Source organism: Pan paniscus, chromosome 7 (assembly GCF_029289425.2).
Source record: "Pan paniscus chromosome 7, NHGRI_mPanPan1-v2.0_pri, whole genome shotgun sequence".
NCBI classification, from domain to species: domain Eukaryota; kingdom Metazoa; phylum Chordata; class Mammalia; order Primates; family Hominidae; genus Pan; species Pan paniscus.
In genome coordinates this window covers 81,837,569-81,861,351 of record NC_073256.2, presented here as the reverse complement: position 1 = coordinate 81,861,351, position 23,783 = coordinate 81,837,569, and the positions used below count along the sequence as shown (strand labels likewise).

Here is a 23,783-nt window from a genome sequence, read left to right as displayed (position 1 = left end):
CAAGCCTCTTAGAGCTCTGCAGATGTTCCATAAATACGTGTCCCCTAATGGAATCACAATGAGGCCATTTCTAGATGGTCTCAATATTGCTATCAAGCTTTGTGGACTGGACTGACCTGCACACAATTGAAAAGGGGCTCTTCACACCGTGCCTTCTAGGAATAAGCTTCCCGCAGCATTGTGTCTAGGAAAGGAATTCTATAGCCAATGTGGTTTGGTGAATAAGAAGCCTTTTTTGTTATTTTTAAAAAATGAATGGATAGATATATAATGCTATCACGATGCTACTCACAATCAACAAGTGAATGCTGACTATGCAGTAAATACAGTATAAGGAATAGGGAAACATAACCTGAATTTCACCTTTTTTTTTCCTTATGGCTCTGAAGTTTAAGTCCCTAAAGGCCAGGGTTTTGCCTTGCTTTGTGACTTCCCTTAGAGTAAATACAGTGACAACCTATGTTAGAGGATTTTGTTTTTATTATCATCCAAACAATTTTAAGGCAAGACTGTCTGAACTAGGAACTGGGCTACTTCGGAAGATGCCATTTCTATTAATTTTCTATTAAGTTTTTACTAGATTTTTTTTTCTTTGCTTTGTAGGGATCTGGAGCTACAAAGTGCCTGTGAAGTGAAAAATGTGTAAAATGGATGTAATACCAGGCTTTAAGGTGGAGGGGGACAGCAGTATGTCTCTTTCAGTATCACCATCTGGAATGGATTGGTGTTAATGAGTCACTTCATTCTTAAATTGATACAAAAGCATGGGCACCAACTCCCCTCTCTCCTGCTGTGAGCAACTCTCAGTCTCACTGGGAAGGACTGACTTGGAAAACCATTTTTCCATAAAACAGTCTGTGATTGATAAACAAGCATTCAGCGTAGCAACCCATTAAAACAAACAAACAAAAACAAGTTTCAGATGGGCTTGACACATGGAAGAGTGGAAGAGTGTTACCTGGTGGACTCCTGCTTGTAGATGTCAATGATATTTTCCACCAGCAGGTTCCTCTGAAGTCCATATACCCCATGTCTATCCAAAACCACTTCATGTCTACAGGATGGGCAGCGGAATCGGCCCCCTGATGCCATGGTGGTACCTCCTCTTGTGGGCAAATACGGGTTAGAGGCCTGTTCTTGCCAAGTAAGAAAAAAGGAATTGGGTAATGCCACAAGCAGCTTCTCTGAGACTTATTTTCACTCTCTGCTACTACAAACAACATGAACTTCTACTTTAAGCTTGCCATAAGATCATCCCTCAGGGCTTTCTCAGCAAGTGGTCCTGAAACACAGGGTCAGACCTTATCCACAGTCATCTGCGAATATACCATTGTCCACGTAAGGTGCTTTTCCGTCCACCACTTTCAGAACCAAAAGTTCCAGCCAGAAACTCCACACTCATGTCTTCAGCAGTTACTCATTTATAGTTTTGAAACACATTAAATGTTTTGACTTAAAAAAAAATATGATTCTTGGTATTAAAATAAAACTAGATTTGGAGTAAAGAGGACACAAACCAAATCATTAAAAGAAACGTGTTTTTCTTGAAAGTAAATGCAACTTTATAAAGTTTTTTTGTTTGTTTGTTTTTCTTTTTTTGAGACAGAGTCTTGCTCTGTTGCCCAGGCCGGAGGGCAATGGCACGATCTGCGCTCGCTGCAATGTCCGCCTCCTGGGTTCAAGCATTTCTCCTCCCTCAGCCTCCCAAGTACCTGAGATTATAGGTGCCCGCCACCATGCCCAGCTTATTTTTTTTTGTATTTTTAGTGGAGATGGGGCTTTGCCATGTTGGCCAGCCTGGTCTCGAAGGCCTGACCTCAGGTGATCCAGTGGCCTCAGCCTCCCAAAGTGCTGGGACTACAGGCGTGAGCCAAAGCGCCCGGCAGCCTTAAAAAGTTTTTTAAAGGATTTCACCTCAATGTTAAGCACTTGATTCCAAGAGGAGGGAATCTTTTCAACCCCCTCCCCTCAACCAAATTCCAAACAAACCTACCTGGAAAATATCACTGGCACATTTCCTACACAGGTTGTGCTGACAAGGGAGAATCACCACAGGTTTCGTGAACATCTCTAAGCAGATGGGACAGATGAGTTGCTTCTCTAAGTTATCCATGGTCTGCTGCTCTTTGGAAAAAGATTTGTAATTCAGAGATGCGCTCATCTCCTCGCTGTCCCCAAGTGTGCTGCCAGGGAAGGGTGCTGCGAGTGGCTCCAGCAAGGGTTTCCTGGATATTATTCCAGGGATTGTGTGATCAAGTGTCCTTTACGTTTCTCTCGGTGGAGGACATTGTTTCAGGCCCTGGTTTGGAGTGGGTGCTGGAGCTGTTTTTAGCAGCCTGCGGTCACGTGACGGTGGGCTGACGTGTCCATATAAGCCTGTGACAGGAGGATGGATCCTGACAGGTGACGGAGAGCAGGAGTCAACATTCTTGCCCCAGGGAGTGAAGAGAGTGGGTGGGAAGGAGGATTACAAACCCCATTTAGACGGGGTTGTGAGGAGAAGGAGGTCGAAGCTGACAGTTGTCAACAACAAATGCAAATGTGCATGCCTAGCCACTGAACCATGCCCTCTGTGAGCACTCACTGAGAACTTGGTGATGGCTTCTCCAGGAAGGGGCAGAACACAGCACAGAGTCTGTGTAACTAATGCCAGCCCTGTCCTGAGAGTGTAGGAATTGAGTCACGGAAAGTAGCCTAATAGCACCTTCTTAGGTGAAAATGAACAAAACATGTCTTGAAAATTGTTATCCTGGCTTCACAAAGGCAATCATCAAAAAGACTTTCTTAATGTTAAGTATTTCATCTTTGTCAGCTGGGGTTGTGGTCTTTGAAAAATTCCAATTTAAAAGCTAAATTCAAATCCCTTCACCATAAAGGTATCCACCTAATAAATAAATACATGCATAAATAAAAATTCAAAACCAGTGGATGATCTAATTATTTGAGAAAAAAATTACATTATAAAACAACTCTAGTATGCTGTTTGCTCTTCCACATTGCTTTCCTCTTCCTTGGCCCTCTTTCATCCTATACTGCCCCACCTCCTACATACACCCAAAAACACAAAGAAAATTTGATAGTCTTTTACTGATTATTTAAATTCTTAAATTATATAATAGTTTGCAACAATAATCTGTAATGAGGTAGTAACTGGCAGGCACCTGGAGGTGGCAGATCTATTATTTTCTTTTGTCATCCCTTGGGGGACAGTTACCAGTGCCATTGACAACTGAAGTATAAATGGAGTCCTACTTCCATATCTGCATTTCATCTGCCTCCAAAATACCTATTCTCCCTTGCATTTCCCCTTCCTCCAAGGTGACTTGTTAAACCATAGTTTCTCTGGTCATTTCTGATATTCTTGGTCTGCTCTTGAGTCATAAACATCGATTCTGACATTCATCAGGATTTTGTGAAGCAACAGTTTAACCAATACATATTGTATTTAAAAATGTTTAAATCAGATCAAAAATAAAAAAGAAATCCAAGTCTGTTTATATGTGATAAATTTCGGCTTTCTTTCTCCTTCATTTTAAAAACCTTGGGCAATAAACACATTTTGTTAACATATCCCTGGTGTGAATTAAATTACCAGTGAAGTGTAGGTCAGTTATGTGTGGTCTTAGTGCTGTGTGCACGGAGAGCTTATTGAGAATCTAGTAAGCTCTATTAACTAATAATAAGTTATATATATTCATAAGCATATCAGGGATCTTTAGAGAATTATCTTAGTCCTTTCAATATTTATTTAGCAACTACAGGGAGGACGGGAACTGGTAAAATTTTTTTACTGAGTTACTTCGGTTCACCCAGCCTAGGCAGTTAATTGTGTTTATCAATTCATGGGCTATGGAGGGGAGGTCTGAGTACAATATGTGGGATATTTTCTAGGAAAGATTAAGTTTCTACTGCAAAAGACCTTGCTATCTAAGTAAAAGCACTTAGACTAATCATGCACATTGCAGCAGAGTCTTTTCTTTTAGAAGGAATTCATTCCTTCAAAATACATTCATTGGATATGTGTAGTGTGTCTCCATTGTGTGAGGCTCTGGGTATTGAAAGATGAACAAGACATAGGTCATTGGCCTCAAGGAGCTCAGTATAAGAGTGGAGATGAGACATGCACACACAGAACATAGTACAAAATAAAATGTGATAAAGAGTGCAAGCCAAAAAGTACCTGAGACAGGTCTCAATCGAGAAAGTTTGTTTTGTCAAGGTTAAGGGCGCTGCCAGGAGGCAGGCCTGCACCTTTCTCCAAAGAAGATTTCGAAGGCTTTAATATTTAAAGGGAAAATAATGGATATTGGGGAAAGAGAAAAAAAAATTTCAGTTGTGGGTAGATAAGAGGCAAACAGTTGCATTCTTCTGAGTCTTTGATCAGCCTTTCACCAAATACATAATTTACATGTTGGGGCTGGGCGGTGGGTAGAGGAATAATAGTCATTTATGTCTTCCTTTAGCTCAGTGAGTCTGCATTTTTACATTAGAGGAAGAAAGCAGATATGCATTTGTCTCAGGTGAGCGTAGAGATGACTTAGAGTTCTGTCCTTTGTACCACGCCTGTGAAGATAAGCTGTCAATTTACACTGTCAGGGTAAAATTCAACAAAACTGTTTTAGGGTAAAGATATTGGGGCCTATAAGGAATTTCCCAGTGTGCAAATTGTAAGGGAGGTATGTAGCGTTTAAATCTTTGTAGCTATCTTATTTAGGAATAACGTGGGAGGCAGGTTTGCCTGACGCAGTTCCCAGCTTGACTTTTCCCTTTGGCTTAATGATTTCGGGATACCAATATTTATTTTCCTTTCACAACAGCTACAGCGTTTCAGGGTCAGAGGAATCAGAAGGGCTTCATGGGTGGGGGTAGCGTGTGAACTGCTGCACCGAGGATCTCAGAGGGATGGACGTGTAGTTAGGTGGGGCATGGCTGGGGCTTTCCAAGAGAAGGCACAGAAGCAGCAACATGGGCATGCACAGGCATGCAGGGGATCTCAGAGCCACGGTGGCTTGAGCTGGAGTGCAGGCACGCTGCTCAAGCATTGGCTGGCCATGGATACTGTGCTAAAGAGTTTTTAACACTTAATAAATTAAGCAGCAGGAAGTCGTTAAAAGTTTCTCACTGGACACTTCCGTGAGAGCAGTGGTTGGTTAGATTGATCTTTCAGCGATGATTGGGTTAGATTAGCATGAAGGTGGCTGGCTAAAAACCAGATCAGAGGCTGTTGCCAATAGTCCAGGTGAGAGGTCGCGAAGCCCTGGCACAGGTCATGGCAGTGGGGAAGGAAAGGAGGAAATGATCCCTGGGGCTGCTATGAAAGTAGAATCCACACAGATGACTCAGATGCCTGAGCCTGAGTAACCGATGATGTAGTGAGAGGCTGCAGAGTGAGTCAGAGACAGTCAGGCTTTCTCCCAGCTTCTGCATCTACCTCCCTTTGTGGTCTTGGAAAGTGACTTCACCTAGGAGGATTTCAGTTCTGCCCTCTATAAGTGAGTGGGGTTCATAACCTAATTTAGCAGTATTTGTAGAAAAAAACAAAAACCTCTGAAACAGAATTTTCTTTTAAGAGACAGAGGGTCACTCTGTTGCCCAAACTGGAGTGCAGTGGCGCAATCATAGCTCACTGAAACCTCAAATTCCTGGGCTCAAGCAATCCCCCCACCTCAGCCTCCTGAGTAGCTGGTACTACAGGCGTGTACCACTATGCCCAGCTAATTTTTTAAATTTTTTGCAGAGACAAGGGTCTTGCTATGTTGCCCAGGCTGGTCTTGAACTCCTGGTTTCAAGCCATCCTCCTGCCTTGGCCTCCCAAAACTCTGGGATTACAGAGATGATCTCTATCTTCCTTTCTCTCTCTTTTTTTTTCTCTCTGTTCTTTCTTGCTCCCTGCCTTTTACTTTTTCTTAGAACTGTCCCTGGAGGCTACACAGGAAAACAGCATGAATCCCACAGGAGTAAGAGCGCAGTTGATGAATGTCAATGAAAAAGAGTAAAACTCTGTAAAATATTTGAAAAGATTTACTCTGAGCCAAATATGGGGACCATGACCTGTGACAGCCCCAGGAGGTCCTGAGAACAGGTGCCCAAGGTGGTCAGGCTACAGTGTAGTTTTATAAGTTTCAGGGAGACATAAGACATCAATCAATATATGTGGGGATATACATTAATTTGGTCTGAAAGATGGGACAGCTCAAAGTGGGGGCTTCCAGGTCATAGGTAGATTTGAAGATTTTCTGATTGGCAGTCGGTTAAAAGAGTTAAGATATTATCTAAGGACCTGGAATGTATAGTAAGGTATGTCTGGGTTTAGATAAGGGGTTGTGAAGACCAATGCCCTTGTGCAGAAGAAGCTTCCAAGTAGCAGGCTTCAGAGAGAATAGAAGTTAAATCTTAGTTAAATCTCTCCTGGATCAGGGAAAAGACCTGCAAAAGGAAGGGATTCTCTATAGAATGTAGATTTTCCTCAGAAGAGACAGTGTTGCAGGGCCATTTCAAAATATTTCAAAGAAATATATTTTGGGGTAAAATACTTCAATTTCTTTCAGGGCCTGCTATCTGTCATACGATGCTATACTAGAGTCAGATTGGAATTTGGTATCTTATTGCTACAAAGAGTCTGTTTGTTCAGTCTTAAGATCTCTGTTTTAGTGTTAATGCTGATCAGCTAAGCCTGAATTCTAAAAGGAAGAGGCTAGGAGTCATGTGTGATCTTCCCATAACGGCCTGAACTAGTTTTTTAGGTTTACTTTGGAATGACCTTGGCCGAGAAGGGGCATCCATCAGTGAGTTGGGGGGCTTAGAATCATATTTTTGGTTTACCTTGTGAACCCCGAAAATCTGAGACAGGTCTCAGTTAATTTAGAAAGTTAATTTTGCCAGGGTTGAGGATGCATGCCTGTGACACGGCCTCAGGAGGTTCTAACAACGTGTGCCCAAGGTGATCAGAGCACAGCTTGTTTTTATACATTCTAGGGAGACATGAGACATCAATCAACACATGCAAGATGAACATTGGCTTGGTCTGGAAATGTGGGACAGCTCGAAGCAAAGGCGGGAAGATTTGAAGCGGGGAGGGGGATTCCAGGTCCTAGGTAGATAAGAGACAAATGGTTGCATTCTTTTCAGTTTCTGATTAGCCTCTCCATTTATGCATTTATCTCAGTGAGCAGAGGGGTGACTTTGAATAGAATGAGAGGCAGGTTGGCCCTAAACAGTTCCCAGTTTGACTTTTCCCTTTAGCTTAGTGATTTGGGGGCCCCAAGATTTATTTTCCCTTCCCAACATGAATAATAACCACCTTCCTCTCTGCATTCTTTTTTCTCCATTCCTTGCTCCTCCCTGCTCTCAGACACCAATCCATGGGGTGGGTGTGTGAGCTGGAAGTGGGACACAGGAGGGAGTGCTCTGCTCTAAGGAGAAATCAGAACATTTTATTCACTCCCAAATCATTCACAGGGTCCAGGAGGTTGGGGAAATTCTGGACTTGAATCAGAATTTAAGTCATCTTCAGGCTCCGGGATTTGGAGTGGACCTGAGCCTGCGCAGGGACATGAAAACCAGCTGATAAAAGAAAAAATTTAGACAAATTAAAATTAACAAAATTTAATAGAACAAAGGATGATTCATGAATGGGGCAGCCCTCAGAACCAGAATAGATTCAGTGATTCAAGGGCTGCCCTACGGTTGGATAAGATTTATGGACTGAGAAAAGGAAGTGATATACAGAAAACAGAAGTGAGGCACAGAGTTAGCTGGATTGGTAACAGCTCAGCGTTTGCCTTATTTGAACCCAGTTTAACAGCTGACCACCTGGGATTGGCTGAGACTCAGCGACCTGTTACAAGAGCACGTTACAGTCTGTTTAGACACCCAGTTGGGTGACAGTTCACTATGTACAAGAAATCTTTAGGTGAAACCTAAAATATGTATGAAGGTAGCTTTAGGTCAAACTTAATTTAACAAAGTGTAGTCTCCTGAAGGTATTTTGGTTTATATAGAAGGACTGCATTGCTTGCCCCACTTCCACCCCCACTCTTACCACACACATCAGGACAGAAGCTAGAAACCGATCAGGAGCAATTACACAGGGAGCTGCCATGGTTGGAAGTCCTGGTTGTCCCTCGTTTCTGATTCCCACCAGCCTGGGGCTGGAGTATGTTTAGACACATTGAAAAACTGAAGCAAAGTCACCACCACCTTCCCCTCTTTCAACAGTTTTCCAGTCTCCCAGGTATGTCTGGGGAAATTAGATGGCTCCCTAGGAACCTGAGTGTGCACCCAACAGTGGATGTGACGCTGAAGGGTAACAACAAAAAGAGAAGGTTTTTGACCTCTTTCAACCTGTAGCTGCCGGGCCAAATGGAACCAGGCTTTTTCAGGGGCCAGGGCCCAGGAAAGAGATATAGATCTGCAATGGAATTCTGACATGACCTACCTGGAGTTAGGCCAAATTTCACAAGTAAAGGGCATGGTCTGTCCTCACTTCAGACACCAACAGCAAACTCTGGGGTTCCCAGGTCCTGCACTTCTGACCAACTGGCTACAAATTTGGAGGTTCCCACTACCTCCTTATTTTGGTAGAATGACTCACAGAACTCAGGAAAACATTATATTTATGATTACAGTTTTATTAGAGCCAAAAAGAATACAAATTAAGACCGGCCAAAAGAAGAAATGCATAGGGCAAGGTTGCAGGGTGTCCCAAATGTGAACTTCCATGTCCTCTCCCAGTGGAGTCAGGATGCATCACCCTCCTGGCACACGAATGTGTAACAATGCACACAGAGTGCTGTTAACCAGGGAAGGTCACCCGAACTTCTGTGTCCAGAGTTCTTATGGGGGTTTCATTATGCAGGCATGATTGATGGAATCATTAGCTTTGTGACTGATCTCAATCTTCAGCTTCTCCTTGCCTCCCTGGAGGTTGGGCTGACATCACATGGCTTAAAGCCCCAAGATTCTCATCTCATGGTTGGTCTTTCTGACATGGCTAGCCCCAAACTCCCTTCCCCGTCCACAGTTATCTCATTAGCATAAACTAGCAGGGCCCACGATGAATAACAAAGGCATGTCTGTCACTCGGGAAATTCTAAGGATTTAGAGGCTCCCACTCAGGGACTTGGGACAAAGACCAGCTAAGTTCTTTATTATATAGTAAGAGCTCAGTGTGTTTTTCATCTAGGGAAGAGAGGAAAGGGATGCTAAAATTATTTTTACTATTATACCACTACAACAAATATGATAAATAGGTACTGAATACCCATTACTTCATGTCATAGCTCCCTGTCTCAGGTATTATTATCTCCACTGAGTCAACTGTGGCTGAGCAAGTTAAGTAGTTGCCCTGAGTCACGTGGCTGCTGAACTGTGATGCACACTGAGAGACACATCTTTTGAGCACAGAGCCCATGACCTCACCCACTAAGCTGCACCACACCCATGCTTTAGAAGGGCACTGTCCATAAGAATTTCTGCTTATGATGGAAATGTTCTATATCCATAGTGTCCAATCTCTAGTCACTTGTGGTTCTTGAGTACTTGGAATGTGCACAGTGCAGCTCTGAAACTAAATTTTTAACTGTATTAATTTAAACTTATATTTAAATGTCCACATGTGGATAGTGGTTATTATACTAAACAACCAGCCCTAGAACATGATATATAAAAAAATATTGGGGGCAAATTCAAATGCATATGAAGGACTCTCCAACAAGAACTGGGTCACCGTCTTTTGGTGATTTTGTACTCTCTGGCTAGAGTGATGTGAATCCCCACTTGCCCCAGAATGGTCAGAAGAGCAGCACTGATTCTTCATTGTAACTGTCAAAATAGGTCAGAGCATTCTGAGAACAGGAGACATTAGAAAATCCCAAAGAATCCTGAAGATTCCAGAACATTCTTGGCATGTCATTTACCCATGTTCTCTTTTGTCTCTTTGGTGCAGGTAATTGCAAGTCCAGGTACTTGAAAATAATCCAGGCTTAGTTTAAGGAGCCATTTGTTCATCAAACAGAACAGAGAACTTATGGTTAGATGGAGAGTACAGCTAAAAGGAAATAAAAAACAGACATGGTTTGAAGCAAAACAGTGAGCAGAGAGAGTGCAGTCCTGATGAAAGAGAAAACAAGAGGAGTCGGAAGACTGATCTTACTCCTGGCTCAGCCTCTAAGGTAGAAAGGAAGTATTCTTGCTTTCTTGTGCCCACTGGAAGTGAGAAAGAGGGTGGCTGCCTAAGAATTAAAACAGGGAAAGAACATCAGATGATGTGGATGTGGAGGCAGAGAGTCAGTGATTGCTGAAGAAGGAAGTTTAGTTGGGCTGGAGCACTAGGGCACCAGTGGACCAAGACTTTCAGGTCAACTCCAGCACCAATATAATCTGAAAATTATTTTAATCCCATGCCAAAACAAAGGTCAACACTTAATCTTGTGCAAACCAGGTCCTCTTAAACTAAGCCAGTGAGGCTGTTAATTCTTTCTTGCAATATTCACACATGCATACATGCATCCACCTGTCCATCCATCCATCCAAACATCCATCCACCCATCCCTCCCTTTTTTAGTGAGAACACCACTCATGACCAGCGGAGAGAAGGCCACACTTCATCTGGGATTTCAATGAGCTGGTGTTCCAAGCACCAGCCTCTGTTATCAGTCCTGCCAGATATAACCCATCTGACCACAGAAGGCATAATGTTATTTCCTTTGGTATCCTAGAGCTCAGGGTGTGGCCCAAATAAAGCACTTTCTAACCATTATTTGGCTTAGAAATTTCCCTCCATGTAACAACTTTAAAAGTTATTCCAAAAAATATAACCCAGAACTCTCTTTCCATACAAAGATTCTTGCCATCCCCTTGCACTGAGGACTTGACCCATGACATCTACAAAATACTTAATGTTTTCCCTCTGCCTGTGTCATCAGTCTTTTCTATTTAACTGTCTACCTGGCAATAGGTAGCTTGCATATGTGATTTTTAAATTTTTAATGAAAAGAAACATCTTACAAAATCTAAAATCAAAAAGAAATGAACTTGAAAAGCACTAAACAGCAGCTAACACTGGCATTTCTTTCATTAGATGGTTTGCCAACTTCTGCTTGAAATCTTTTGTTCATTTGATAATCACTCCTTCTTCAAATCTGTTGTTTATAAATTTTACTTCATCATAAAGATCTCTGAGGAAATGTTAGTAAAATGAACATATTTTACTTTCCTCTGAACACTTCTTGGCAATAAGAAACACTCATTACATATGTGCCAGAAATAAGCAGCGACAGTCCCAACAAGTAGCGAATACTTTAGCCCAAGGTCTTTCCAATGGCCCATGTCTGAACCCCACACGTTGGTTTCACCCTCACCACCCATATCCACCCCCACTTCTCCTCCACCCCACCCTCTTAACTGATTTCTCTGAATTCACTCTTGCCTTCTGCAATCCACTTCTCACAAGTCATTCCTTATTTAAAACCTATTAATGATCACATCACCTCTAGGATAAAGATATTAATCCTCACTGCGGTCCCAAGACCTGATGTGATCTGGCCCTTGCCTATCTCTCCGACTTGCACTGTCCAGAGAAATAAGATGTATGTGACAAATATGAGCCATATACATGATTTTAAATTTTGTAGTAGCCACATTTAAAAAATCTAAAAATAAATAAATATTATTATATTTTACTTAACCCCAGAACATCTAAAATATTATCATTTCAACATGTAACCAATATTGTTTAAAAGTTAGATGTGTGCACAGAGACAGTTTTCCCTCTTCCTTTCCTATGTGGAGGTCTTTTACTTCATTTCCTTTGCTTTATTGCCCTGGCAAGAGCTGAAAACTCAGAATGGACACCCTTGCCTCAGTCTTGGTCTTAGGAGGAAAGCACTGTTCTTTAATATTAAGCATCATGTAAGCTGCATGTGTTTCACTTATGTCCTTCATCAGGTTGAATAAGTTCCCTTCCCCTCCAAATTTGCTGACAGTTTTAAAAAGCAGGAATGGATGTTGACTTTGGTCAAATGCTTTTTCTGCATCAGCTGAGATAATCACATGATTTTTTTTCTTTAATCTCTTTAATGTTATGAATTTGAATGTTGAGCCAGTCTTGTATTCCTGGGATAAATCTCACTTAGTCATAATGTATTTTCCTTTTTATATGTTGTTGGATTTACTTAGCTAAAATTTTGTTGAGAATTTTTGCATCTATATTCATAAGCTATATGGGTCTGTAGTTTTCTTTTTCTGTAATGTCTTTGCCTGATTTTGGTATCAGAGACTTCATAGAATGAGTTGGAAAGTACTCCCTCTTCATCAGTTTTTTTGGAAAAATTTGTATATAATTGGTATTTTTTTTCTTCCTTAATTGTTTGGTAGAATTCGCTACTGAAGCCCCAGGGGCTGGTGTTCTCTTTATGAGAGAAATAAGTTACAACATGTAAAGTACCTACAGCTGTGCTCGGTTTGTAGGAAGTGCTGGGTAGACGTTAGCGGTTAATTTTTTAAAAGTCATCCATATTTCCAATTTAAAAATAATGTTTATTTCAGAAAACTTAGAAAATAGTTTAAAATTTTAAGGAAAAAAATATCACAGTAATCATACTACCAAAGATCATTACTGTTGTTAACATTTTAATGCATGTTTCCAGTCTTTTTTTTTTCTTTCTTTCTTTTTTTTTTTTGAGACAGGGTCTCCCTCTGTCGCCCAAGCTAGAGTGCAGTGGCGCAATCACTGCTCACTGCAGCCTCGACCTCTCAGGTTCAAGAGATCCTCCTACCTTACCCTCCCGAGCAGCTGGGATCACAGGTACACGCCACCGCACGCAGCTACTTTTTGTATTTTTTGTAGAGACAGGGTTTCACCATGTTGCCCAGGCTGGTCTCGAACTCCTGAGCTCAAGGGATCTGTCTGCCCGGGCCTCTCAAAGTGCTGGGATTATAGGCATGAGCCACCATGCCGACCTGTTTCTAGTCTTTTCTATATAAATAACTTATGCTTGTTTATATTGCTTATTGTTTATATTGCTCTATACCTACTTTATTTCTTAGAATTTGATTATTAACATTTCCCATGTCAATATAAGTTCTTAATAAATATAATTTTGAGAGCTATATATATTTCATTACATGGCCACACCATAATATATCTAACCATCATATTGTATTTTTAGCATTGTTCTTCCTACTTTCCCTACACAGTAGATCCAAGCACCTGTTTCCAAGCACTTCCATATATATTTATATAAACGCATATACAAACCCTTAGACTAATTCCCCCAGGCCTTCGCTGTATGATGCTATGCTTGCCCGGCCTCTAGGTGCTGAAATGTGTCCGAATCTCTACAGTTTGCCAGGGAAATGGCATTTTATGTTTCTGTTTCTTCTTTCCTTGCACACTGGTAACAGCTAATGTTTACTTTGTGTTTACTATGTGCCAGGCACTGTACTAAGGCCTTTACATGTTATATCTTAATTAAAAGTAGGTATCATTATTATATCCCCACTTGAGAAACAAAGACACTGAAGCACCAAAATGTCAAGCAACCTGCCTGTGGTCATGCAGCTAGAAGTGGCAAAGCCAAGAAAGGCCATCAGGTTTTACAGCCTGCCTGACTAACCACTATGCATTACTGCTTCCTGATTTGTACCTTTGAGCTTTGTATGTGAGTTCCATTCCCAGCTTGGGTTGCTGACTCTGAGATATCCTTTGAGTTTTGGCCCAGGTCACCTCCCCCAAACGTGTGTCCTCCATTGGGTTTTGGGTGCATTACTTCCTATTCCTTTGACTTACTACTTACTTCTTGCTCTTTCGGTCACTTAAAGTTTCACTGCCAGTTCCTCCCCTCAGCCAGCTAGAACACCCATAATCCCAAACTAGAAACTGGGACATGTCATCTGATAAAAGAATTCTTTTTCTTACTTTGTGAATTTGTTTTTATGAACATCCTGATGTTATATTTCAAGTAATTTACAATACATTCAACTAAAAGACTATTGACAATAATAAAACGAGGTAAAAATGGAGACCACCCTAGAAAATGAAAGATAGCAATAAACCATACCATGTTGTATACACTGGTAACAAAAGCATACAGGTTGCCTAGGACCCTAAAAAAACATCATTTATTTGCTGTACTCCTCACAAAGGATGATACTGTATTTCTGCCTTTGTGTGGAAGATTTGTGTTATGTCTTGTAAGAACTGCGTGGTGGCTTCAACAGCTTTTTTTCTAGAAAATTAGGATAGGGAGATTTTATTACCAGAAAAGTCTTTGTGTTCTGTGCAATCTCTGAATCTTTCAGTGAGTGTGTGGATGTGTGTTTAGGTTTTACTTGTTTTGTTGTTGTCTTGTGTTTGCTTCACAAAATTACGCTCAAGGACTGTCCTAGATAGAACTTTTATCCAATTAATTCTCTCTCAGCGCTGGTCTCTAGTTCATTCTCCACAGTTAACTTCCACAGGAGGACAATGACATTATAACCTCCTCCAACGGCAGCCCCTGTGTCCAGGGACTTTATCCACTCACCTCTCCAGGGCTACCTTTTGCCTTGTCCTATCCACCTCGGATCTGCCCAGAGCCAGGCAGCCCGCCCTGCGGACTTGAGATGGGGCCGAACAGTTCCTGCTTCCTCGGTAGAGCAAACGTTCAAAGTAATCAGCGTCCGTTTCCAAGTTCTCTGTTTCTTGTTTTGTTTTCCCTGTGGGTCTCCCCGAACTATGGGCAGCTTAGCCTCAGATGAGTCCCTGGAAATGCAGACATCTTATCACAAATCATAAAGGATTCTGAGTGATAATACATGTGACGGCAATCTGTCGCCATTTTTGAAGCAAAAATAACCAGTTTCGTGAATTTCCCCCAATTAAATGGGTTTAAAATTTAAAGCTAGAAGGATAAACTGCTAGCGCCCACCACTCCTTGTCTGGGAAGTTTTAGAGTGGTAAGCTGGAGCTCGCCCTACTCTTCACTTGACTTCGTCTGACTTTTCAGCTCTAGTTCGGGCTGAGAATCGAAAGAAAAACCGTACGGGACAGGAAAGAAAACTGGAGGATGCGGGCATCGATCCCGCTACCTCTCGCATGCTAAGCGAGCGCTCTACCATTTGAGCTAATCCCCCACGGCTGGGCACGGCTTATTATCTGTTCCTCTAGAGAAGGGTCAGAACATTGCGCGCTGAAGACAGACTTTTTTGGTCCAAAGCAACAAAATAATGGGGATCTCTCCTTCGAGCCGGAATCGAACCAGCGACCTAAGGATGGCCACGGGCGCGCGCCTACAGTCCTCCGCTCTACCAGCTGAGCTATCGAAGGGAGCGGGCACACCTCCCCGGGTGCCGCCTTGTCTCCATAACATTGTGTCATTTTTAGGCTTCGTGTTTTTACTATTGTGTTCTCTCTTTCTGATCCCCAGGTTCCGGGAGCGCCAGATCCCTCTTCCCGCGGACCCCCCCACCTCCTCACGGCAGCCGTTGCGAGCCCTCGGGTCGCAGAAGCTGCCCGGGGCTCTGAGGAGAAGGTCCCCGCCTGGCCCCCTGGAGCCGGCGCTGCCTCCTGTGTGACTCGGGGCCCGGGCAATGCCAAAGACGGGTTAAGAAGACGCAGAAGTCGTGACCCGGCAGTCGCTCGGCCGAGCGCAGACCCACAGCTGCGCTGGGAACCTGCCCGGGCACGTTCCCGCAGGGCGAATCGCTAAAAAGAATTACCGTGCAGGCTGGGAGGCCCAAAATGGGGAGAAAGCGCTAGACTTTCAAACTGCTCGTTGGAATGCAATGTGTCATTGAAGGTACCCAAGGAAAGGGCCATAGTCATCGGGAGCTGGAAAAAAAACCGCACCTGTCTCCTTCGAGCCGGAATCGAACCAGCGACCTAAGGATGTCTCCTGCTGAGGAAGTAGCTACAGTCCTCCGCTCTACCAGCTGAGCTATCGAAGGGACGTGTGCGTATGTTGGCGTCCCCTGAAGTTCAGCACAGAAAAACCGGAGCGCTAGTCCAGGCACCCGAAGATTGCACTGAGCATGCGTAATCCGAGGAGAGCAGCGCCCCAGAGCCGGCCTGTGTGCTCTACGCGTGCGCAGAAAGACAGCACGCTCCGGCTCGCTAGCCTGACTGACCCGGGAAAGGCCCTCAACCCAGGTGTCTGGGGTCCGCGGTGCCAAGACCCTGCGATTCCACCGCCCCCCCCTTGTCGTACTTTTCCTTTACCAGCCTGCGATGTCCTTTAAAGTGGTTGCCGAGTGTGTTCTCAACACACAGTAATCCAACGGCGACTGAAGGAGTTGCGTGGTAGGCCAGTGGCGCAAGGGATAACGTGTCTGACCACGCATCAGAAGATTGTAGGTCCAACTTCTGCCTGGCTCGGCATTATTGTCACTTGAGGTTAACAAACCAGAAATCATTACCTCCTCTGGCGTCCCCAAACCGCGAATGCCAGCAGTTTGGATTTCTGCAGTGTCCGTTGCACTTTGAGCCCGGGAGGCCTTACCAGCGCCACCGGTCCAACTCCCGCGGGGTGAAGGGAAGGCCCCGAGGGTCTCGGAACGCCCCCGGCAGGCAAGCCCGGTTAGGAAGACGCCACTGAAGCCCGGGGTTCTGTAGACAGAGCTGGTTCCACCGCATCTACTAAGACATCAGAGTCACTAAGTTCCTAGAGAAAGTCCCCTCACCAACCCCCGGCTAAGCAAAGAGAGGGAAGAAGATTAAGATTACATAAAATGTCTTTTTGATCTGGTTCCTATTTTATGTTTAATTTTAACAAAGTTATTCAATCCCAGATAGGCCTATAATCCTGCTTCGTCGGCCTATTTTTGTAAGGTCATAGGGTTTATAAATTGTTAAAGGTTTGCTGCCATATTCCCACTCAGTTGTTAGCGTAGCATAAAAACCATCCAACGACCTGGGTTTTGCCCTTAGAGATCTTTTAACCAAGAAGGCATCATGTTGGTTTGGGCAAACTGAGTTTCTATTTTAATGTTATTATAGTAATATTTGTGGAAGGGAGATTGGAATTATTTCTTAAATCTCCCCTGTAAGATAGCAGTTCCCAAAAGTAAAAGCTTTAATAAAATGTAAAATTAGGGAAGATAAAATACGAAGTTAGAGAAAAGAAAAGGGCTGGATTTTTAAGTGGGAAAGCGGCTTCCTTAAGGCTGCACAAACATGAGATTATTTTTGTTTCCTGGTGAACATTTTGCCATTTTTGCATGTAACAAGCCGACGTATCTTTAAAGTTATACAGCATTTCTGAGAGTTTGAGAAAATGACCTCTGAGAGGTGGGGGAGGTGAATTGTACCCCTCTGGCTCAAGTTTGTGGACAGAACCATGAAAATCAGGCTAAGAGAAAAGTGCCTCCTTTTAGTCCTACCTTCTCCTTATTTTACAAAGGTGGCGAGCAGGGTATTTATTAAATTATTATTTTCATTATTTTTTAGAAACAGAGTCTTGCTTTGTTACCCAGGTTGGGGTGCAGTGATGCCATCATAGCTCACTGCAGCCTCAAACTTCTGAGCTCAAGTGCTTCTCCTGCCTCAGCCTCCTGGGATTACAGGCATGTGCCACCTCACCTGGCTCTGGCTTTGTTGCCCAGGCTGGTCTTGAACTCCTGGCTTCAAGTGATCTTCCCGCCTCAGCCTCCCAAAGTGCTGGGATTAAGGCACGAGCTACCATACCTAGCCAAGCCCTCTTCCCCAACAGCCAACCTTACTTGAGTAATAGGTTTCAGGGAGGCCAAACGTGTGATTTTTGGCCTTCTTACTTGTAAGTGATAGAAATTCACAAGAGTTAGTATAAGCAAGACATTTATTTTAATGATACAGGGGTGTCCCCAGGAAAGCAAAGATGAAATGTAACTAGGCCTTCTTAAAGGTTTCTCTCTCAGTGTTTCTCAGCTCTGCTCTAGTGCACACAGTTGGAAACATGGTGCTGTCCCCCACCCTAAAAGTTCTGGAGCTTTATTCTTCACAGTCTATCACACAGAGAGTCACTTCTCTTTCTCAGGCCTGACTGCAAAACTCTCCATTATTCTTGGCCTCACTTAGGTGCTCACCCACTGTGTCCAGGGATCAGGATTACATGTATGAAGGTTGGGCGCATACGACTACACCCCTTCCTCCCCAGGAGTACATTGAAAAGATGATAAAAATACACAAAAGAAAAAAAATCTATTGCAACATGGAAAACTACAGTAGGTATAAGTAACAAATAGAGATTTTAAATAACTTCTACAAAGTGAAAATCAAATGAGATTATAATGGAGAAAAACACAGCTCCAAATGCACATTCTGCAAGCTACCAGAGACAAAACCATTCTCCCCATGGAGCTCACAAGAGACTCCACGCACAGAGGCAGCAGCACAGAGGTCAGCCGCCCACAATGTTGTGCAGCCGTTGCTGAATTTTTTGCCAGGGAGATCCCACTGGAGAATGGCTTAAGTAGAGTAGATTTGCCAGACTAGAGTCTGTGGAGTGGTATAGGGCTAGAGAGTAGGGCAGAGTAGAGCCTAATAGAGATGGAAGGAACAGGAAGGCCACCCTACCCAATTCTCAGAGCGAGTTCTTCCTTGAGTTGACAGGTTGGGGGATCTTGGGCCAGCATGGCTGTTCTCCACGCATGCACCATAAATGCAAAGCCTGATTGTCCCCAGGACACAGCCATTTTTACAGATAGCAATGTATCATGAAGAACATGTTATGTTTACCAGACATTTGGGAGGAAATAACAACAACTTCAAAAAGAAAGTCCAAGATGAACAAGTTAAATAAATGACCGAGGAGAAAACAGATAATGCAAGGAATAGAACAGAACTATTTAACAAAAAAGTAGTTAGGGATATCCTCAAGGACATCCAAGAGAGAGTTATTTACAGCAATGAAAACCAAAATACAGTGATATTAACAGGAGCAACTAGGGAAGAAGAGAGTTCCTGAATACTAAAAGTATGATTGCTAAGGTGAAAAGTAACATACTGGTCATGGCTAAAGATCAGCTATGAAGATATAGAAGATAGAATGGAAAATATATCCCAGGACATCAGACCATGGAAAACAAAAAATAAAAACATGACACTGGGTACGGTGGCTCACCTCTGTAATTCCAGTACTTTGGGAGGCCAGGGCGGGAGGATTGCTTGAAGCTAAGAGTTTGGGACCAGCCTGGGCAACAAAGCAAGACCCCCATCTCTACAAAAGATACGAAAATTAGCTGGACATGGTGGTGTTTACCTGTAGTCCCAGCTACTTGGGAGGCTGAGGCAGAAGGATCTCTTGAGCCCAGGAGTTCAAAGCTGCTGTGGGCTATGATTGATTGCACCATTGCACTCCAGCTCCTGGGACAGAGTGAGATCTGGTTATACACACACACACACACACACACACACACACACACACACACACCCAAAAAAAGACAGAAAAGAAAAAAAAAAGAAAAGATAGATCCTGAAGACATAAAGAGTATCTAATATGAGCTCCAGAGAGAGAAAACAGAAACAATGCAGGGGTAAGAATAAAAGAAAGACATTGGTCATCAGATGGAAAGGATCATGCAAGTTAGGATGAATGAAAAGTAACCATGCCTGGACACAGACTAGTGACATTCAAAAGCATTGAGGATAAAGATGAAACCCTGTAACTTTCAGAGATGGAGGAAAACAAAGCAAAATCTAAACAAGAACTAGGCTAGCTACAAAGGAATAAGAATTGGATTATGATCAGACTTCTCATCATCATTACTGGATGCTAGAAGACAGTTGAGCATGGCCTTCAAAGCTCTGCAAAGAAATAATTTTAAGCCTAGAATTGTATACCAATCAAAGTAGCAATCACATATGAGGACTAATAGTTCATAGTTGCAAGGTCTCATAAAGTTTAAATCTATGATTCCTTTCTGAAACAAATAAAAAGTAAGTAAACATTATTTGAGGATGTTGTACTGGTTGGGTTCTCCAGTAAGCTGAAGCTCATGCAGAATTAGAGCACAACATTTTACAGGGGAGTAACATCTGTGAATGGAAAAGGGGAGGACACAGGATTGGGTAGGGGTAGTCATTAGACAGTGATGCAGACCCGACAAAGTTTCTGCCAACCCTCTTGGTGGCTCCAGAGCAAAGATTTCCTTTTGGAGGAGTCTCAAGTTGGGCAGAAATGGTGGGGCCCTAGCATCACCACCTTGCTCAGTCATTGGCCAGAGGCTTAGAACCTTGGCTAGAGGAGTTAACACCTGATGGCTACTAGTTAACCATCCTCCTTGCAGCTGGGCAGTGAGTTCTTTCTTGAAAGGCAGTCTAGCAGCATGTCTCTGTGTATGCCATGGATGTACTTCAGCAAAGCAAAGTAAGAATCCAAGAAGGAGGAGTACACAGGATTTAAGAAAAAAGGAAACCAACCCAGGGACTCAATGAAAAGAAAATCTCAGGTTGACAGTGATGCAGCTGGCAAAGAAAGCAATCAGGACAAATTAAGGGGGGAAAAAAAAGTTAGAGGGCTCTGGGAAGTTTATTTTTCAAAAAGAAGCGGATTCTTTTACAATAGTAGTGTGACTAAGGATCTGGGAGACCTTAGAGATATGATAAAGGCACATGTCACTTTTCTCAAAAAGACAGAATGAAGATACTCAGCGATTTCTAAAAAAAACAAACAAAAAAACAAAAAAAAACTTTATAAAAAATATGTGGTTCAAATATAAAGCAAACTGAAATATGGCACAATTTTGAGAAATTGATGGCATGCTTGTTGTTGGGCTGAATTGTGTTCTGCCTTCCCTCCCCACCCCAATTTATTTGTTGAAGACCTAACCCCTAGTACTTCAGAATGTGACTGTATTTGGAGATAAGGCCTTTAAAGAGGTAATTAAGCAAAAATGAGGTCATTAGGGTGCACCCTGATCCAATACAACTGGTGTCCTTATAAGGAGAACAGAATACAGAGACAGCAGGCACATGCATGCATAGAGAGAAGGCTACAGGAAGACGCAGGGAGAAGACGGCCATCTACAAGCCACGGAGAGAGGTCTCAGAAGAAACCAAACCTGCCAATACCTTGAGCTTAGACTTCTAGCCTCTAGAAGTGTGAGAAAATAAATTTATCTTTTTAAAAGCCACCCAGTCTGTGATATTTTGTTATGATAGCCCTAACAAACTATATGGGGATGGTGAAGAAATTTGCTTTTGTTTCTGCATTTTTTGACATCATTATATTTTTGTTTAACCATATGTAAGTTATTTTACATAACACGTATGGGTCAGAGTGTCCCATAATTGTCATCTAATTATAGATATTCTGTAATAAAAATTGCTTAAGAATGAAGAAACTGAGGCCCAAAGATGTGAAATGACTTATCCAAGGTAACAGAGGGGAGAAGTGGCATATGAGATCTTAGGCCTCCTGAATCACAGCCAGGGCTTTCTGTAGCACTGCTTGGTCTCTCTGTCCTCAGATGGACACTTGGGTTAGGGATATTGGGCTGGCAGCTGCTACTCTGGGAGGAAGGAGGTTGAAAGGCAGGTTCTGATGCCAGTATGGTCAGAAAATGGACATGCTGGGAGTAGAAAAGTGTTTCATCTATTAAAGGGTATTCTCTTCTCACCTCTAAATCCAAAGGTGAAATCCCTTAAATTTGTTAACAGCAGTGCTCCAAGGAGGTGTGTCAAGACTCCGTGAAATGTGAAAAAAAAAAGCCATTGTTTATTTGAAAAATTATTCCTTAGACATATGTGCACTAAAGAGCTTTCAAGTTTTTCCTTTCAGTCAAGGAAACCATTCTACAGATCAGGAAGCTCTACCCAGAAAGATTAAACAATGTCTTTAGGATGACCATCCAGATTAGGGGAGCAGGACTGTATTCAGGCTTACTGACTTATCCATGGTTTTCTCTAAATATGCACCATCTCGAAGAAGGATATTTGTGAGAAACCACAGAGATGTTGTTTCTAGGTCAGAAAGGGAACTATTCTGGGGAATTCCAGGGAAGGTACACTTGATTCTCATTATTCATGTAATTACATTGTATAAAGTCATTTTGAACTCTGATTTAGTGAATGCTGAAAACATTGCTCCCAGGGGAAATAATGGGAGGCTCTGGCCATAATGTTTTTGTTAACTGATCAATAGATAATCTTGTTTTATGTGTGTTTCTGTTGAAGGACACCTTATTTAATACAGTTGATCCTTGAAAAACAAGAATTTAAACTGGGTAGGTCCATTCATACATAGATTTTTTTCAATGAATATACTGGAAAATTTTTTGGAGATCTGCAACAATTTGAAAAAACTTGACATGAGCCAAATAGCCTACAAATATTAAAAAATTAAGACAAAGGTATATCATGAATGCATGAAATATATGTAGATAGTAGTCTATTTTGTCATGTATTACCATAAAATTTAAAGAAGTTAAAATTTCTCAAAACTTATACAAACCCAAATTGTACATGGCACCATGCACAGTTAAAAGAAATGTGAATAAACATAAAGATGCAATATTAAATCACAGCTGCAAAAAATTAACCATAGTACATACTGTACTACTGTGATAATTTCATAGCCACCTCCCATTGCTACTGTGGTGACCTCAAGTATTTCGAATATCTGTTTAAATGCCATGTACGTGACCTTAATAATCTCCCTATGAGCAGTTTGTCTCTCCAGCAAATTGCCTGTAGCGGTAAAAAGTGATCTCTTGTGGGTCTCGAGGATTTTTTAATTGTAGTGAAATACTACAAACCTTGAATAACACCACAGGACCCATACGAAGTGCCACTCATGATGCTGGATATGCTCCCAAGAAGCAGAGAAAAGTCTTGATCCAAAAAGAAAAAGTTGAATTGCTTAATATGGACCATAGATTGAGGTCTACAGCTGTGGTTGCCAGGCATTTCAAGATAAATGAATCCAGTGTAAGGACCTTTGTGAAGCCGTCACTACAGCTGGCTAGCAGGCATGAAACCCTTGCACGTTTTGCCAAAAACCTCTTTATCTTGTATTGAAAATGCAGCTTTTACATGGGTACAGAATTGCTCTAAGAAAGACATACCTATAGACTCTAATATAATTCCAGAAAAAACAAAGTCATTATATGACAACTTAAGGCAAAAGGAAGGGGAAGGGTCTAAAGCTGGAGAATTTAATGCCAGCAAAGGAAGGTTTGATAATTTTAGAAAGCAGTTTTGGCTTTAAAAATGTCAAGATAACAAGAGCAGCTTCCTGACCAAGAGGCAGCAGGTGAATTTCCAGATGTCATTAAGAAAATCATTGAGGAGAAGAGAGATCTGCCTGAATGGTATTTAATGCAGATGACAATGCCCTATTCTGGGAAATAAAAATGTCACAAAGGACATGTATTAGTAGGGATGAGAAGTGAGCCCCAAGATTTAAGGCAGGAAGGGATAGGCTACCTCTACTGTTTTGTGCAAATGCCATTGGGTTTATGAGTCAGACTGCCCTTATCTGTGAAGCTGCTAACAACCAAGCCTTGAAGGAAAAAGATAAAACACCAGCAGCCAGTCTTTTGGTTGCACAACAAGAAGGCCTGGACAATGAGAACCCTTTTTCTGGATTGCTTCCATCCATGCTTTATCCTTGAAGTCAGGAAGTACCTTGCCAGTAAGGTACTATCTTTTAAAAAATTCTTTGATATTGAACAATGCCCCTGGCCACTCACAACCCCACAGTCTACTATACCCAGACCAAGCCCCTTTGTCTTGCCACATCCCTAATATTTATCATTCTTTGTTTAAAAAGGTACTTAAGCTTTTGGACCTAATGTCTTCTTTGGGTCTTCATTTTTCTTATAAAGAC

At 42.3% G+C, this 23,783-nt stretch overlaps 1 protein-coding gene and 3 non-coding genes across 14 annotated transcripts in view; all 4 read right to left on the bottom strand.

Annotated features, from left to right (window-relative positions):
- The window catches only part of TRIM55 (tripartite motif containing 55), a 67,630-nt gene extending 46,592 nt beyond the window's left edge, over positions 1-21,038 (bottom strand). For 3 of the 11 annotated variants that reach the window (XM_063606789.1, XM_055116606.2, XM_055116610.2), the window contains exons 1-4: positions 15,700-21,038; positions 14,526-14,743; positions 1,994-2,119; positions 959-1,131 (exon numbers count right to left, since the gene is read on the bottom strand). In XM_063606789.1, coding sequence (XP_063462859.1) covers positions 959-1,131; positions 1,994-2,113 — 293 coding nt within the window. In that variant the 5' untranslated portion in view covers positions 2,114-2,119; positions 14,526-14,743; positions 15,700-21,038. Of the gene's footprint in view, positions 1-958; positions 1,157-1,993; positions 2,397-14,525; positions 14,744-15,699 lie in introns of those variants that run through there. The other 8 variants (XM_063606787.1, XM_063606786.1, XM_063606791.1 and 5 more) reach the window with 5 other exon arrangements.
- TRNAA-AGC (transfer RNA alanine (anticodon AGC)) lies at positions 15,042-15,114 on the bottom strand. Its single transcript has one exon. It is a non-coding gene; the product is annotated as a tRNA-Ala (tRNA).
- On the bottom strand, positions 15,219-15,307 carry TRNAY-GUA (transfer RNA tyrosine (anticodon GUA)). The gene is given in 2 exon segments: positions 15,219-15,254; positions 15,271-15,307. It is a non-coding gene; the product is annotated as a tRNA-Tyr (tRNA).
- On the bottom strand, positions 15,835-15,927 carry TRNAY-GUA (transfer RNA tyrosine (anticodon GUA)). Its single transcript has 2 exons — positions 15,891-15,927; positions 15,835-15,870 (listed from the first exon to the last, which is right to left on the bottom strand). It is a non-coding gene; the product is annotated as a tRNA-Tyr (tRNA).
- Positions 21,039-23,783: the final 2,745 nt, after the last annotated feature.